Here is an 18,906-nt window from a genome sequence, read left to right as displayed (position 1 = left end):
TATTTTCCAACACAGATTTCAGTTCAGGTTGGTCACACAAAATTGGTCACCAAAATCTAACTAATGTGACATGAACCAATGAATCAAGATATATCTAATTTCTAATAAGATCTAATAAAATAAATAGTGTTTGAATTTCAAGTTTCATTTCTTTCATCTTATGGGTTGACCTTATGGGTCTTCTGGGTTTATTCCAGCAAAGAGCTAGACAGGGTCTGACTGACATTGTAAATCAATCACTCAGTTCTTCTGTATGTTTGGTTTAAATATGAAATCAGATAAAACTTTGAGAACAAAGTGGATTATACAGCTGTGCACTAACAAGCTCTGAATATCTCTCAAGATTCAAAGCCTTGAACCACAAAAACTGAATCAAACAACTAGATCTCTCATTGAAGCGTTCAGTGCAGCTGCCTGGTGCCGTATCGGTAAAGTTACCGTAGCGTAACTTTGTTTCCCAGCACACTGATAAAGACCGGCACACTCTGACTTTTTGGAAATTGGATAAAACCAGTCAATCAGATTGGAGCTAGAGATTATTTTAGTATGCAATATGCAACGCAGTCAGTAAATGGTCTGTGGTTGTGGCGTCTGAGGCAGAGACTAAATAATTATTAGTAAGAGGTGGATAGCACGATAATGGCCATGATAAAATGCATGCAGTAACTGTGATGATTCTTACCTCCTCGTTCTCAATCTTGAGTGTGGCCAAGCGGGACTGCAGCTGGTGGTAACGCATCAGAAGTTCAGTCTGGACGGGCTGCTGAGCGCTCACCTGGCACACCTGAGATGCACAAAAACAAATGAATCCATCATTATCACTGTTTGGGAAAGTTACTTTCACAAGTAATGTATTACAATAGTGTGTTATGCCATAAAAAGTAACTAACTGCATTACTTAGTTACTTTTTATTGAAAGTAATGGATTACATATTAATAATAATAATATTAATGTATTTCTTGTCAATTTTACAAGCTACTTGAGAAAAGTAATCTGATTATGTAACTTGTGTTACTTGTAATGCATTTCCCCCAAAACTGGTCAAGGACATCTCATTTTCAATAAACATTTAGTATATTACTATTCTTGAAAGGATAGTTCAGTGAAAAATGAAACACACTAAAAACTTGCGTTTTGTCAGTTTTAACACAAAGCTAATATAAGTGATATAGACTACTTTAATGAAACTTTCAGAGCCTTTTTTGGTGTATTTTTCATTATATTGAAATCAGTAGCCAGGATAATCTTTAAAAATCAACTTTTGTGTTCCACATAAAAAAGTCATAAAGATTGGAGCGACTTTAGGGTGAGTAAATGACACTAGAATTTCATTTTTGGGTGAACTGTTGCAAAAATAAGATGTTATTGGGTAAGTTGAAGGCTTGATACCTCATCTCCCATGTGCGGCAGAAACTCGAAGCGCATGGGCGGGCAAAAGACCTGATTGTACATGTCCATGATCTTGTGCTTGTCGCTACGAGGGTCCAGGTTGTCCACAGCGTTCTCAATGATGTCCAGACCCTCGTGACGAGAGGTCTCCAGGTTATACTCAGCAGACAGATATGTCCTTAATGTGCGTGCCAAGCTAGCATGATATCCCAGGTCACAGCACTGTGGCAAGAAGAAAAATGAAGGATGAGCGATAAAATATCTCACAACAAGCCTGAATGACATTTAGATGAACACAAATCCAATCTTTCTTCCTTCGAAGACAGTACAAATGAATTTTTTTTTGCCAAAATGTTTCCATGGTGATGCCTATTTTTAGCAGTCATGAGATTTCACATTTCACTCTAACAGGGCAAACTGTAAGACAGGTAGCATCTCTTATGTCTCCATGGATCGCAGTGTCATTAAAATGACATGATCTAAATGAGAGAATTTCATGCTGTGGAGAATCGAGATCGTCAGTATCTATAATTAGAAGAACAAGCGCAGTGGGATATCTTAGCTAATTAGTTTAAACATGCAACAAATGTGCGACTAACCTCTTTTAGCAATGTGGAGCAAGTTTAAATTTGCTGGAGGGAAACTTTAAACCTCTATGAGTCATTGCGACGAGGCAGTTATCGCTCTATTGGACTGTAAATCCATATATTATGCTTTAAAGGGTTCGAGTGCAAACACTAGACGGTCATAGCCTGTGGCACAATCTATTTAGCATTACAAAGCCACAGGAGAGGAGATGTACACTGGCAAAAATGTAGCACAGTAATATCACCAAGTTTAGACTTGGCCCAATAATAGCACGGGTGCAAATTCTCAGCATTTTCTAATAATCATAGATCATTAGAAGTAAATCCATACTGTTTGAAATTGTTTACTGTGTCCATCAGCAATACTGAAACCACTATTTGCCCTAAGACAAACATATTTCAGTCTAAAGCTGAAAATTATTGCTTAACTTCTACTGTGTATTGGGTTCAGCAAGGGTTGCCATGACCGAATTGTTTGAATAAACCTGTTCACTGTTTACCTTCTGTTCACTGTCAGTCTCTCTGAAAAGCTATCAAACATGACAGACCTTCCCTACTTCTGAAATGTGTACCATGGATATAATAATAATTTTTGGGAAAAAAAGAGACAAAAGTTTCCAACTCTGACTTTGGACCAGTTCTGTAAATGACAAATGAGAACAGAACATATTTGGGGTGAACTATCCCTTTAAACAGAGGAAATGTAAAGCTCTCTTGGTTTCTTTAAAGCACCAGTACCATGGGTTAGGGCACTAATGATTTTTTGGATCAGCTAGCAAACCATAAATGTCTGGTACAAGGTAACCTGGCATCCTACTGTAATTTGCCACGGCAGGCCACAAGTACCACATGAATTTCTATATACCCAATGGTGGGTGTGGGAGTTTTGTTAGTTTTACTTTGGTGGTTTCTACCAATTAGTGGTTTCAAAGGTAAACCTATGTCAACAACCTAACTGAGAGGCCTTTACAGAGCTCTTCCAACTTCAATCTGTTAACTGCCTTCAGTATTTATTACATCTGTTTCTATATAAAATAAATTCAGAGAGTATAGAAAATTAGTGTCCAATGCAACATTCCCTAACAAAACAAAGATATGCAAACAGTATGTGACTGCAGTAGTTTGCATAGAGCAATATAACTATGACTTCGAAAATCGATTCCGATTCTGGAATCGGATACTTAAGATAAAGAATCAGATACTTGTTATAAAATTAAAATTTCGATTCCTCGTATCGATTCCTGGGTGCATTTTTTTCATCTAGCAATCTGCCAGGACCTTACGTGGTAATGCAAACATCAGTCTACTAGATGGTTCGCGGGAAGCGCTCGTGTAAAAACTGAAGACAAAGCTACCGCTGCACGATAAAGTTTACGATAGACCTGCAAGGGACAGATTTTTTTATTCCCGCGCCCGCCCTCTCCAGCAGAAATGTATGTTATTTCGTCCCACTCTCGCCCGCAAAAGCCCACATAAAGTAACTTATACCCCCGCAGGAAGACAGGTATCTACTTCATCTCTTGGCTGCATGAAACAAACCCTCCCCTTAATATAAAGGCAAAGATGATCAGAGTAATAGTAACGTACATTAGGCACGCATAAGTCCGCTGTTGATTCACAAACTATTCATGATTTCGGGGATCTGATCCATAGTATTTTTGTGTGAAATTTCAAAATATTTGCATAGTTGTCAAAACGAATGTCCTGTAAGTGTTTTATAATGAATGCTTACCCATAGAGGTGGATCTTGTAAGGGTCAGTGGTGTTTATGCACATATGAGCACCAGCATAAACAGATTTAGAATGTATTTGCTGTATTTTTCATTTATGTTTATTTTATAATCAATACAAACAGTAGATATTCAGTCAGTCCAGTTCAAAGGGACAGGTTTAGTGAGTGGTATTTTGGCATCTCCCTGTTGTTTGGCAGGTTCACTTACTTAAGAAAGAGTACTCTGAAGTTGTGCTGAATATCTGCATTAAATAATTCAGGAGCTTTAAATCTGTATATGTATACCGGTATACATGTTAAAATGTTAGAGCAAAGGGTTTTCTGTTAAATTCAAAAGTATAGCTTTAATTTAAAGTTTGTTTGATTTTTTTTATAACATGAAGTAGAAAAACAAAAAGGCAAAACAAATGTTTTGGTTAATAAAAAAGGTAAAAAAAAAAAATAAACACCTTGTCAGGCATAAGGGGGCCTTGCAAAATTTACCTGAGAAGGAGGGGGGCCCCGGTATCAAAAAAAGTTGAGAACCCCTGTAATAAAATAATATGTTGCAAGCAAGCACTGAAAATAAACATGTTTGATATATTAATGTTTGACTTTTGTTGTTGTTGTTTTTACTAAATTGGAATCGAAACTGGGAATCGAAAAGAATCGGAATCGATAAGTGGAATCGGAATCGATAAAATTCAAATGATACCCAACCCTACTTAAAAGTTATCTATAATTGCTTATGTTTCCTCTTTGCCTTTTTGCTGTTATCAGGAAGTACAAGTGTGTGTGGTTTTATGTTTTCTTTGCTTCAGGATATCAGGGCGTACTGACAGACAGCAATGTGACACTATGCATCTCTCAGCAAAAAATCACAGAGGTTTGGTTTATCTACAGTGTGCGTACTAATGCTAACATGGCAGAGACAGCAGAAACGAGCTAGCAGGGGAAATTTTTCAGTATACTTCACATCACCGATCCAGTCTCAGCAGATTTTTGATAGGATGATATGTCTGCAACTGACAGCCTGTTGTTGCATATGCAACAATATTTCATGAATTAAATGCAACAATAGGGTTTATGTGCAATTAAGCTAGTAATTTAATTTTCTTGTTACAGATCTGACAAAAATCATTCTGGTTTGGCAGAATAACACTTTTAATCTTCCTTTGTGAAGCCGAATGAAGCTGCAAAACAGATTAGAAGGTTACAGTAATGGTGATTAATAATTCAATAAAAACACAAATACCAGAGGGAGACGGGAATGAAATAAGAACACAAATCCAATTCACTAAAAATGGCATTCTAGCAAATGCAAAGCAAACATTTAGAGAAACGAAATGAGGCAAACCATATTAACAAGGAGACACTTCACCCACAATGCAAAGAGAAGCAGATGGAGCCGAGCCCTCATCAGTTCAACTGTTTGAATCCCAGCTGATACACCCAAACAAACGCATGCCTCATTGTGCATACTCACATCAATCATATCCGAAACGTCGTGGATGTAATATTTCGCCACCACGGCGTTGGTGGCTGCCAGGTTCAATAAATAGTCGTTGCGGGCTTTTGTGCATTTCAGTTTGTTCTCGGAGTACTTGGCTTGCCTCTGGAAAAAAAGAAACAAAATGGAGAAGAAATCAGTTAATATAATAAATAGCTGTTGGGGTGATCGGTTCATGCTGGAAGTAAGTTCTCACAATATCAACTTGACACTGATTTAAGAGGAATGACACTGCTTGAAATATATAACATTATCTGAGGGTAAAACTAAAGGCATTATGTACAACATATATTCAAAATGCATTAAAGGCTTGTGATAGTTCACCCAAAATGACAAATCTGTCATTAATTACTCACCATCATGTCGTTCCAAACCTATAAGACCTTTGTTTATAGCGGAACGCAAATTAAGATATTTTAATTAAGCATGGTACTCTTTATGGTACTCCTGTGAATGCACATCGAAGACTGTTGAGTTATTTTTGTTTTCTTTGCACACAAAAAGTATTCTCGTAGCTTTATAAAATTAACCAGTGATGTTACATGAACTATTTTAACAATGTGATCTCGGGTTTCATCAAAAATATCTTACTTTGTGTTCTGAAGATAAATGAAAGTCTTAATGGTTTGGAACGGTGTGTAATTAATGAACTATCCTTTTAATGTGTTTTTAGCTTTTAACAATTCATGAAAAAAAAAAAAAAAGTACTTTAAAAGTTGGTATAGAACAACAAATCATCTTTATAGCCTACAGAAATTGTAATAAATTCAATAAAATCATTTAAAACATAAAAACACATTACTTGCCCCAGCGCCAATGTGACAACTTGCCCCAACGTCACATATACAAAAAAATAGGCTTTCCTGAGATCAAAGTGCAGTTTTTTGGGTAAATTTACCTTCAAAAAGGTAACCTACCTAGCGGCTATTATAAAAGTATGATGAAATTTTCATTTTCTATGCTTTCATTGTAATTTCAAAGATAGAAATCACAAAACCTTATCGTGTTTGAAATCAACATATAAAACCAACTGTTGTCTGATGGCTTCTTTTTACATTTTATATTTAATATTAGGGCTGGGTTTTGTTCAAAATTGTCCGTTATCGAAATCTTGAACAATAATTTTTTTAAATACTGATTTTACCACATTCATTTTAACAAAATTACATTACCTCTAAAAGAATTGGTTTTATTCTATTTTTTTAACGATTAACTTGTTATGAAAGGCTACAAATAGCATATTTCAGCAACATTATATGGCCAAAAAACACATTAGATCGCAACTGGAAATTTTTACAAACACTCGATGGTGGTTTAAATTTAATTTAGAGTAAAAACGCAGTATAAATCTTGTGAATGAATGTGTTTTCTGTGTATTTCTGAAATGCCAGTATGGATAAAGTTTTTTATTTAAAACGCCATTTTAAAATGAAAACACACTAGTGTGAATGTAGCACATCTATGGGGGTTTGGACGCTTACGCACTACACCCTCAGATTTAAGCTACGTCTCTGGGCGAAACCGGTGTAAACTATAGGTGTTTTTCCTTGATGCCTCATCAGAGCCAATCACCTGCACTTGATTTAGGCATGTCAAGTATGCTGCATGCTTATTGGCTCATTGATGCTGACGAGATTAACACCTTAGCTATGGAAACCTACCAAACGACAATGCATTTTTTCGACCCAGCCCTCTTTACTATGAAACTTTAAGCCAAGGTGACATACAGAGCATCCATGGTATTCATCTGTGATACTGGACCACAAAACCAGTCTTAAATAGCACGGGTATATTTGTAGCAATAGCAAAGGATACATTTTTCTTTTATGCCAAAAATCAGTAGGATATTAAGTAAAGATCATGTTCCATGAAGACATTTTGTAAATTTTCTACCATAAATATATAAAAACTAAATTTTTAATTAGTAATATGCATTGCGAGGAACTTCATTTGGACAAATTTAAAGGCGCTATTTCTCATTATTTGATTCCAGATTTTCAAATAGTTGTAGTCCTAACAAATCATATAAAATCATTAATAGAAAGCTTTTCAGATGCTGTATAAATCTCAGTTTCAAAAATGGACTCTTATGACTGGTTTTGTAGTCCAGGGTCACATTTTATCAATCTTGCTTTACCTGGAAATTGAACCCATGGCCCTGGGGTTTCTAGCACCATGCTTTACTGTTTGAGCTACAGAATAGATGCAGTCACTGAGATATAAGCCTTGTGACAACTTTCCCTTAAGGAAACCAGTCATAGTCTATATAAAAAATTATTAGCACATAGTTTATTCAAAGACATAACTGAACATATACTGAACAACTAAGTTTATTTGCAAAAACAGGTAACTCTTTTCTTTTTTAATTTTCAAAAATCATGTTTTTTTTACTGTTTTATTGTGCTAGTTAGCTGTTATTTTTACTTAATCAAATAACCCAACTGCAGTTTATAAAAAAAATAAGGAAAATGTAGTGTTCCATATAGTTAAAAGCCGTAAATGAGCAGTCTGCAACTTTTATGTTTATGTAAATTGCATGGACAACTCATAATTTAAAAATGTACATTCGGAGAGCATGAATAATCATATATATCATATGAGAGTTTCTGTGAGTCTCATCTGCTTGTGAGCTCCAGCTGGGTCCTGCTGAATTTTTCATCAAAAACCTTGAGCACTCAAAGCAGACAGCTGCTCTAGTATCATTAATAACAGCTGACTGCTACATAATTGTATTGACAAAACAAAATCCTTAAATGACGAACAAACACCAGTGATTAGAACATGTAAGTTCAAACGCCTGAATACTGATCTAATGAGTTGAGTTTGATTTAACAATCACTGTTATGAAAAGCAAGTATAACGGGAACAATATATAAGCTGACTATTATTTAAACTTAATCCTGTAACCAAATAGTCTCAGTTCCCATTGACTTTCATTGTATTTTTCTGTCAATGGGAACCAATGGGAATGGGAACCGAAAACTGTTTGGTTACCAACATTCTTCAAAATATCATCCATTATGAACTGAAGAAAGAAAGCCATATAGGTTTAAAATAGTTATTATGGTGAGTGCATGAATTTTAATTTTTGGCTGAACTATTCCCTTAATTGGAGAATTACTGCTTACAAAGCAGCAAAAATCATAGTTCAAATGAGGCTTTTTAATTAATGTAATTTTTTTCTGTCACCCTTATTACTTAATATTCACATTTAATCTAAAATTAGGGCTGCACAATGCTGCCAAAAATCATAATTGTCATTTATTCCATTTTACTGAACAAGTGGAGTCCAATTGGATTGCAATTCAACATGTATTTTCCACATGATCAAACTACACATTAGTAATTGATAGTCATTTAAGGCCATTGAGGCTTGCAGGTGTGCTAGGATCACGTCGGAGTCTTCTAGCCTGCAGAATCAGGTCAGGCTGCAGAGAGAAACACAGAGCATCCATGGCTACCATGGTTATAAATAGTGTGAGGCTGAGTGGCTTTCATGCCAACATCTCTACGCATTGCAGCCTGAAAGGGGAGGAAGGGAGGGAGGGAGAGAGAACAGCGGAGAGAGAGAGAGAGAGAGAGAAAGAGAGTGACACAAAGAGCAAAAGTGAGAGAGCGTGCAAGCTGGCTAGTAAAGGAAACAGAATTCATTCATATGAAAACTGCCTTGTGTGAAAAGCACAATATTCGTAAACGTTCGTTTCTACATTTGTTATGGTGCCACAGTCACTGTGAGTTAGCTTCCTGTAAGTTCATAGAACCCGCTATGAATTAGCATGAATTAGATGATTTACAGCTGAAGTCACTGACCTGAAATGTTGAATCTGGTTTGTGTGAGTAGTCAGCCATTCAGTCTCCAGGCTGTCTACAGTCTCACTGACCTCATTGTCCATTCTTAGATAAAGCTCAACCCACATTCATTTTTATAAACCCATCCATCAGCTTCATTCAAACCTTAGTGCCTGCACTGCTTTTTAAAGCCGATGAGAAGGTAACTAGGAAGAAGCAAGGTTGCTATTATGTGTAGAGGACCATTACTATCATTGTGGTTACTATATATATATATATATATATATACTATACTATACTATACTATACTATACTATACTATATAATTACCTTAACTTTTATTATAAATAAAAATATAATTATATATTATGACATTATTAAACAAAATATTACCATTGAAATATTTCGCTTTAAAATTGAGAATTAAACAATATTTATTCTTATTCTTATCATTATTATTAATTAATTAAAAATAAAAAAAATTATAAATATTATTGAAATATTTTACTGTAAAAAAATGGTATTTAAGAAAAAAAATTCTTATTCTTATTACTGTATATATACACATTTATTTTATTGTAACTAAATAAAAATATTTAAAAAATAAATTAAAATAGAGTATTAAAATATAATAATAATAACAACAACATATACTATATATATATATATATTGTTATATTTTACTGTAACAAAATAAGTACTTAAGAAAAAAATAACACCATTATCATCACTGTGGTTACTCTCTCTCGCTCTCTCTATATATATATCTTAACTTTTATAATAAATAAAAATATTATTATATATTATGAAAATATTAAACAAAATTTAAATATTTCACTTTAAAATTGAGTATTAAAATATAACAATAATAGTATTTATTATTATTATTATTATTATTATTAATTAAAAACAAAAAATCTGAAATATTTTTCTAATATTTTACTGTAACAAAACTAGTATTTAAGAAAAAATACAATTATTCTTATTCTTGTTACTGTATATAATTTTCTTTTGTTATAACTAAAAAAAAAAAATATTTAACTTTAAATAATAATAATACTTACTATTAATTAAATAATAATACTAATTATTTTCAATTAAATATAGGAAAAATCTGAAATATTACTATTGTAATATTTTACTGTAACATAATTTGTATTTAAGAAAAAATAATGCAATTATTCTTGTTGTATGTATAATTTTCTTAACATTTATTATAATAAATGTTTATTAAAATAAAAATAATAAACAAAATATAATAATAATAATTATTATTATTTAAAAAATATTATTGCTGTTACTGTATATAATTTTCATTACTTTTATAAAAAATATTAAACAAAATATTACCAATGAAAAAATAACAATAATTAGAATAATTATTATTAATAATAATAATAATTAACTTTTAAATAGAGTATTAAAATGTAGTAATAATAATAATAATATAATAAAATTGTTATTTGTATTATTATTATTATTATTATGTAAATATACATGTATATAAAAAATGTAAATATTACTATTGTAATATTTTACTGTAACAAAATTAGTATAACAAAATGCATAATAATAATAATAATAATAAATACAAATTATTGTTTATTCACTTGTAATATTTCACTATAAAAAATACAACATTATATTAAAACTATATAATTTTATTTTACTGTACAATTACGGTCTCCAATGAAGCTTTTATTTTGAAGGAAAATGTATGAAGCCCTTAGAGCTACTCATTTGTTAAAAAAGACGATTTATAAGCACTTATTCATTCATTACAAGTTTGGGAACATGGTTGGACATATCGCATTTACAAATGCATAAAATAAGCTAAACTTGGAGCAGTTGAAGAGATGAGTTTGTGTGAAACAGCATTTACTGTCAATCAAAGCTCAGCGTTTGCATTCGGAAGTGTTCTGGTTTGATCCTCGCAAAGAGGCGTCACCATTGTGCTTTTGAGCACTTAACCAAGAACAAGGGCACTTAACTCAAAGTTCCTCCATGGGGATTGTCTAATAAGAGTACTGAAAGTAGCATTGGATAAAAAGACATTGATCATGATGATGCAACATGGGCTTTCACTTCCTACCAAGGTGGCTTTCGAAGGGAGTCAAGGAGCGACAAGGCTAGCTTTATCCTCCATTGTGCACGAATAATATACAGTAGGGCTGGGCGATATGGCAAAAATGTAATCTCGATAATTTTTTTCCCATATTGAACGATGACGATATATATTTCGATATAAGCTGTTGATGTTGCCAGCTTTAAACACACAAAAATTAAAGGATTCATTAAATTACATTACATTACATTTTTAAGTATAGTTTATTAACAAAAGCAGATTACAGATTTGGCCTTAAAAATTAAAATAACTTACTAAAATAAATGAAAAAAAAAAAAGTTGTGACAGAGTATGGTAAATGAGAGTAAATGTACAAAATGTGAACATAAAATTATTGTAAAAACATAATTTGTAACACATTTCTTTATTTCTTTATTATTTATTATTATAAACACAAATGTTTATTTTCTCTATTATAGGTTGAGCTATTTAAATTAGAGGCAACCACTGCATTTTGAAACAATCTACAGTATAAATATCAAAAAATTACGACACAGTTCTTTCTTAATCGTATTAAGTGCAGACAATTCAGCCATAATCAAAGTAGGCTACTCTCTCATTATTCAAAGTGCAAATAGAGACGGAATATTTCAAGCATGATACAGAGCTATAGACATACACAACATATTATAGTCTACATGCTGATAACAGCCTAGATATGTCATGTAGCCTAATTTGCGCGCATTGCGGAGTCACTCTCTTAACAAGGGGGATTAAAATTGCTTTTGAATGCGCGTGCGTTTTTTGCTTTCGGTTTCAGTTTTAACAATCGACAGAGCCCAGCTATCGCTAACAATTATGACGAATTGTGTAAAGCCCTTCTGTCAGCCCTTCTGTTTAACTACTTTTCAGATAGTTAAACCACTTACGGAATTCGTGCTACCTTTTTTTGTCGACAACTTCAACATCTTTGGATAATAACTCTAGGTTAGTTTCTCTTTCGTCGCTGCTTCCACTCTCTTTTTTTTTTTTTTTTTTTGAGGTCCTGGTGTAGGGTTGCTTCGCAAAGTGCTGTAGAAAATGAACTTTGTACTTTGACGTGCACACGCACGCTGCACGCTGATTGGCCGCTGTCGCATATTTCTGCTGTGTGATTGGCTCTTAGATTAATCCATATCGAGCAAAAAATGTCTAGAGCTTATCATCGTTATTAACATAAATTTTATCGCGATTCGATATGATATCGTTTATCGGCCCAGCCCTAATATACAGCACTTGAAATAACATAATCTTTCTCTTAAAGGGTCGCAATCCTGCTTGAGAGTGTGGGGAGATGGAATGAATGTGATCCTAAGCTGCAATGGCCCTTTGGTTTAATAAAAGCAGGGTGGCATTATAAGTCACTCTGCCGAGCATTATGAACTCGGCCGCTAGCTCACCAAAGTAATCTCACCTTCTCCTTCATCTTCTCGATCTTCCTGACCGAGCTGCGGCGCTGGGGTCGGTCCTCGTGGCGCAGGAGGTTGACATTGAGGTCTCCAGATTTGCTAAACTGCTTCTCCTCTTGTTTCTCGGCCTCCTTTAGCTTACTCTCCGCACTGATGCTCTCCGTGTGGTACATGTGATACGTCTTCATCACCTGTAGGATGACATAAAATACTATTAAGACTAGTCTAACAGCATCACACTTTATCCTAACCAGGCTGGTAATGATAAAGTCTCTGGCATGTGAGTTTTAAGTCCTGTGAAAAAAGCTGGTTAGGATATTTTGCAAGTAGTTTGGTTTTCTTTTTACTCCTGTGTTTTACTTGGTAGCCCCGTCTTCTTCCAAAATCTCACTGATCCAAAATTGAGCTTCACAAAAAGTGCCATTTAAAAGAAAAAAGCCTTCTCAGTGATTGTTTCTAATCTAATAATTTTCCATTGTACTGTCAAATTTCATTCACATTTTCACATAATTACAACGGCTTTTTGCATCAGTGACATCAAAACTGTTGAAATACTGAAAGCACAAATTAGATCTATGAGGAAGGGAAATATTTTTAATAAAAAAATGATAATATAATATAATATATAAAAATGATAACTTTTTCTGCTCATCAAGGCTGTGTTTATTTGATTAAAAATACAGAAACAGACAGTAACATTGTGAAATATTATTGCAATTTAAAATAGTGTTTTTCTAATTTAATATACTTTTAAATAGAATTTATTCCTGTGAAGCAAAGCTGAATTTTCAGCTTTGAATTTTCTTTCTTTGAAAGAAATTAATACTTTTATTTAGCTTTTATTGTGTTTATTTGATAAAAATTGATGCTAAAGATTGATATTGTTAGAAAAGATTTTTATTTTGAATAAATGCTGTTCTTTTTAACCTTTTATTCATCAACAAATCCTTTAAAAAAGTTTCACAGGATCCAAAAAAAAAAAAAATCAATAATAAATTGCATATTAGAAAGATTTCTGAAGGATCAAGTGGGTGACCAGATGAGATTGGTTGTAATTCGGGACGGGGGGGGGGGGGGGGGTGGGGGGTAATGAATAATGAATAATAAAGATAATGAATTTCAAACGAAAGTGACTGAACCAATCATGTTTTTATTAATATAAGTAGCCTACATATACATATAATTGTATATAATATAGAAGTAACGTTAGGCTATTTTTATACTTCAAACTGAAGTTAATGAACCAATCATATTTTTATTAACAAGTACATATGCATATAAATGGATATAGCCTAATACGTAGGCTATAGAAGTATTATTTTGAACACGGTGCCTCGCTCTCGACCGGTCTGACTTCTTCACGCGACTTCTACACCAGCCATGTCAATTTCATGAATGAAAATTTGCTTATCAGTGAATATCTTAATGCGCGCCTACGGTATATCTAAAAAAAAAAAAAAACAAGATGCTGCAGCCAATGAGCAGCCGGCGGGGGCTGGTTGCCAGGCTGCAGGATGACTCAACCTCGCTCCACGGACAGTTTTTTATGTTTTATCAGACATTAACTATTTAAGATTTTGCTTCAGTATAATTTTCGGGACAATTAGAGCGGGATTCGGGACAGCAGCTTAGATTTCGGGACTGTCCCGAATTTTTCGGGACATCTGGTCACCCTATGTGACACTTAAGACTGGAGTAATGGCTGGTGAAAATTCAGCTTTGCATCACAAAAATAAATTATATTTGAAAGTATAATAAAATAGAAAACTGTTATTTTAAATTGTAATAATATTTCATAACATTACTTTTTTTTCTGTATTTTTTATCAAATGAACTGAACTTTAATGAGCATAAGAGAGCATCGCAACACATGCTGGACACTATCTGAGCCAAACAAGTTTATTTTATACTCTCATCAGACCACAGGACATGGTTCTAGTAATTCATGCTCTTGGACAGGTTGTCTTCAGCAAACTGTTTGCGGGCTTTCTTGTGAGCCAGCTTCAGATGAGGCTTCCTTCTAGGATGACGCCTATGCAAACCGACTTGTTGCAGTGTGTGGCGTATGGTCTGAGCACTGACAAGCTGACCTTCTACTTCTGCAACCTTTAAAGCAATGCTGGCAGCACTCATGCGTCTGTTTTTTGAAGCCAGGTTCTGCACCTGACGCACAGAACGCTTGTTCTGAATGCAACCCATCTTGGAAAACCTCTGACCCTGACCACTGTAGTGTAACTTGGTTTCAGGGTGCTACTGAACCTCTAATAGCCTGGCCATCTTTGTGGAGAGCAACAATTCTAATTCATAAATCCGTAGAGAGTTCTTTGCCACGAGATGCCATGTTGAACATCCAGTGGTCAGTATGAGAGAACTGTACTTAAAGCACCTAATTTGAACTGCTCTAATACAAGATACACAAGTTTGTATGGTCCTGTCCAGCAGACAAAAACATAAACATGATAAATAGGACATGTGGCTTTGCATGGTTAAACAACATACTGCTGTTATCACCTTATCAGCTATTTTGACAATAATAATTAAGTATATTAAGTTATCAGAGAACAGTAAATCTATACTGCTATACAAGCTGCACATTGACTACTCTAAAATATATCCAAGTTTCATTTCTACAGTATTGTATTGCTTCAATTTTCATGAAAATGTAAATGAGAATATGCACTGCAGAAACAACCCAAGGCTTTAAATGTCAAACAACAAAATGTAACATTTTGTAAATGTTATTCTCACATTCACTCAAAATGAAGACATCTACTGTTTTCCTTGGTGATACAAAACACCTCAATCCTGACACTTCCTTGAAATGATATTCAAATTCCAGAGAAGCTGTGCAGGTCTCAGTTGAGGAGGCTCAGTTGTATTCCCGTCAGCTCTACAGAGCAGATCACCTCATGAATATGCATGGGAGTATGGACTTGGCAGCAGAAGTATCCATAATCCTGCCTCTTTCCACCAAGTCTTTCATTCAAGCTCGGGATGACAGCGGCTGAAGGAGGGGGCGATCTAAGGACAATGAGATTCTGAAGGAAGTGTGTATGAAACATAAAGCTGATTCAAACAAAACCGCACATTTTGCTGACTCCGACGACAGAGCTCTCTGTACGACTGAGGTGTTTGCAACGACACAAACTGTTTTACCTCATGTCTGATTGGTGTGACCCAGTCGGCTATTCAACCCCATTATCCTCTCTGCTCAAACAATAGAGCACAGCAAGTGCAAGGGGAGGGGGGTTCTCTGCACCACTGCCCGGCTTTATTCCTGCTCCTTATAGCCGGCAGATGCCTGTCTGATGGTGTTTTCAATAAAAGCCTTATTAAATCAGCCAGCCTGCAGGCGTCCACAGACTGCTCATCTGCACCGACCCTGACATTAATGTACATACACTCAGCTATTTCACTCTAACTTTACACCCACAGATCATCTGATTGTTCAGAGGAGGTCAGCAAGTGTGTCCGCACGATGGCACTATACATGCTTTTAGTGCTTTCTCTGTGATTTAAAGGTGAAATGTGTCTTTGCTAATACAATATGAACTTAAATGGCAAAAATAGTTGTCTGCGACCAGGTTGCCCCCATTGTCAATTACTTGGACAAACAGTTGGTCTTGTCTCAAATTTATAATATTGAAAGTTAAAGGAATTGTACACTTCCAGAATAAAAAAATCCTGACAATTTACTCACCCCCGTTTCAGTTGCAAAAGGTTTTTGAGGAAAGAATTCCAGGATTTTTCTCCATATAGTGGACTTTAATGGTGGCCAGTGAGTTTAAGGTCCAAATAGCATTTTCAGTCAAAGGGCTCTACACGATCCCAGGTGAGGAATTTATGTCTTATCTAGCAAAACGATCTGTCATTTTCTAAAAAATAAATAAATAAATAAATAAATAAATATATATATATATATATATATATATATATATATATATAAATTATTTAAAAATATATACTTTTTACCCACAATTGATCTCCTGCACTAGCTCTGCGATGGGCGTCTACAAATTTAAGCATTACGTAATCACGTGTTTTTTTTTTTTTTTTTTTCCTCGAAAATGACTAATCGTTTTGCTAGATAAGATGGTCATTCTTTGGCTGGCATCGTGTAGAGCCCTTTGAAGCTGCACTGAAACTGCAATTTGGACCTTTGACCCATCATTGAAGTCCACTACATGGAGAAAAATTCTGGAATGTTTTCCTCGAAAACCTTAATTTCTTTGTGACTGAACATTTTGGACATGGGTTGTGAGTAAATTATCAGGACATTTTTATTCTAGAAGTGAACTAAGCCATTAACTTATAAAAGAAAATGTTTATTGAAAATTTAAATTCTGACATTATTTATACCTTCATGTCATTCTTAATTTTCTTTCTTTCATGGAACACATGTCCAATTGTGAATGATTTACTTATTAGGGTTGTACAATAAAAAAAATGCAAATTCAATGCATCATTTAGAATCAAAAATGTCATATGAAACATGAATTGTACCTAAATAATCATGAATTTAAAATAAAATCTCAGATTTTTAATAAAGAATCGAATTCAGAGCAAATTTTGACACAGATTATTAATTACAATCTCATCTCTGAATATAAACTCGTATAGTAAAAGATATTTTAACATGAAAAAAATGTCAAAAGTTTGAGGCCTGTAAGATTTTTTAAAATTATTTTAAAAGAGGTATTGTATATTATTTAATCAAAAATAAAGAGTCATTTTGTGAAATATCATTACAATATAAAAACATTTTCTTTTTCAGTATATTTTTAAAAATTTGATTTCAATATGATTGCAAACTTACTTTTTCCTTCAGAAATCATTCTAATATGATGATTTGCTGCTCAAGAAACATTTCTTATTATTATCAATGCTGAAAATAGTTTTGCTGCTTAACGTTTCTGTGTAAACCATGATATTTTGCTTCAGGAATGCTTGATGAATCAAAAGTTCGAAAGAACAGCATTTATTTTAAAAAGAATTATTTTGCAATACTACAAATGTCTTCAATGCCAAAAGTCAAATGTTTGAACTGTAGTCTACATAAGATGAATACCTTTATCAACTGCACCATAAAATCCAGACTATTTCAGACATAAATACCAAAAATATATGACCCTGGACCCCAAAACCAGCCGTAAGGGCCAATGAATGCTGAATAAATAAAATAAGCTTTTCATTGATGTACAGTTTGTTAGGATAGGACGATATTTGGCCGAGATACAACTATTTGAAAATCTGAAATCTGAGAATGCAAAAAAAAAAAAAAATAATACAAATTTATTATTGACATATTTATAGTAGGAAATTTACAAAATATCTTCATGGAACATGATTTTTACCTAACATCCTAATGATTTTTGGTATAAAAGAAAAATCTATCATTTTGACCCATGCAATGTATTTTTAGCTATTGCTACAAATATCACATAAAGACATACCATGTCAAAGCCATGTTAAATGCTCTAAATTCAATACACCTTCACCATTAGCCATGTTCCAGTCATTAAACATTGCACAGGATCCAGACCCAATGTCCCTAGTATTCCCTGATGGAAAAAGCTGTTTCCTCAAGCTCATTAGGAAGAGGATGCAAAGGATGTTTCACAGAGAAGTGCAAGCTGTGTCTGGCTCCAGGACAGATCACCAGCTTTTTTAACAGGGTCTAGTAAACACACACAGATGTGTGAAATGTCTTCAAGCTAACCAATTCTTAGATGGCGTACTCTGCCGTTTCACATGCGGTTGTGTAAATGATGTAGCCATTACAAGGTTGATGGAGGGCAAAATGTGCTAGAATCTGCAGTATGCATGTTTGAGGAGACCATTACAACAACCGCCTTCCTTGTTGCATGCATTTATGTCAAATATTATAATGTGCTAGTCTAAAATATTACATGCAAACCTTGCATACATCAGCATATATGTAACACTATACCAAAAGAACTGATCCATCAGAATTTAATAAAAACATTTTAGAATTTTCAATGACACATAACAGGTTAAACGCAATACGACCGCAACACTCAAAGTGACACTTATTCTTAAATCTGCAAGCAGGCTGAAATTATGAATAAAAATACTGAGCGAGTGAGTAAATTTGACAGAATCTATGTACTCCAGTGCAGGAGAAAATGTAGGTTAGCATTCAGCTCCTCCCAAAGCTGTCACCCATCAGCTCATGGCCCTCAAAGAGAACACAGGAAAGGAACATGTTTACAAGCAGGTTTGATGGACGTGGCTGGCAAACCTCCAACATCAAAATTGTATTTACAAGCATGTTGAGGTGTGATGACCTAAGCTGTAAAGAGCAACACTTACAGGCAAGATTGACATTAGGTACAGCGGTGAGATATCTTTAAACGTGTAAATCTGGTACACACGTTCACGTTGC

The 18,906-nt window shown here is 34.1% G+C and overlaps 1 protein-coding gene across 1 annotated transcript in view; it reads right to left on the bottom strand.

The window, feature by feature from the left end:
- srgap3 (SLIT-ROBO Rho GTPase activating protein 3) overlaps positions 1-18,906 on the bottom strand; it is a 132,753-nt gene that overhangs the window by 43,475 nt on the left and 70,372 nt on the right. Inside the window, exons 5-8 of the mRNA XM_073852569.1 lie at positions 12,506-12,691; positions 5,175-5,303; positions 1,391-1,612; positions 683-784 (exon numbers count right to left, since the gene is read on the bottom strand). Coding sequence (XP_073708670.1) covers positions 683-784; positions 1,391-1,612; positions 5,175-5,303; positions 12,506-12,691 — 639 coding nt within the window. The remainder of the gene's footprint in view (positions 1-682; positions 785-1,390; positions 1,613-5,174; positions 5,304-12,505; positions 12,692-18,906) is intronic.

Source organism: Garra rufa, chromosome 12 (genome assembly GCF_049309525.1).
Source record: "Garra rufa chromosome 12, GarRuf1.0, whole genome shotgun sequence".
NCBI lineage: Eukaryota > Metazoa > Chordata > Actinopteri > Cypriniformes > Cyprinidae > Garra > Garra rufa.
This window is presented reverse-complemented; position numbering and strand designations above follow the sequence as displayed.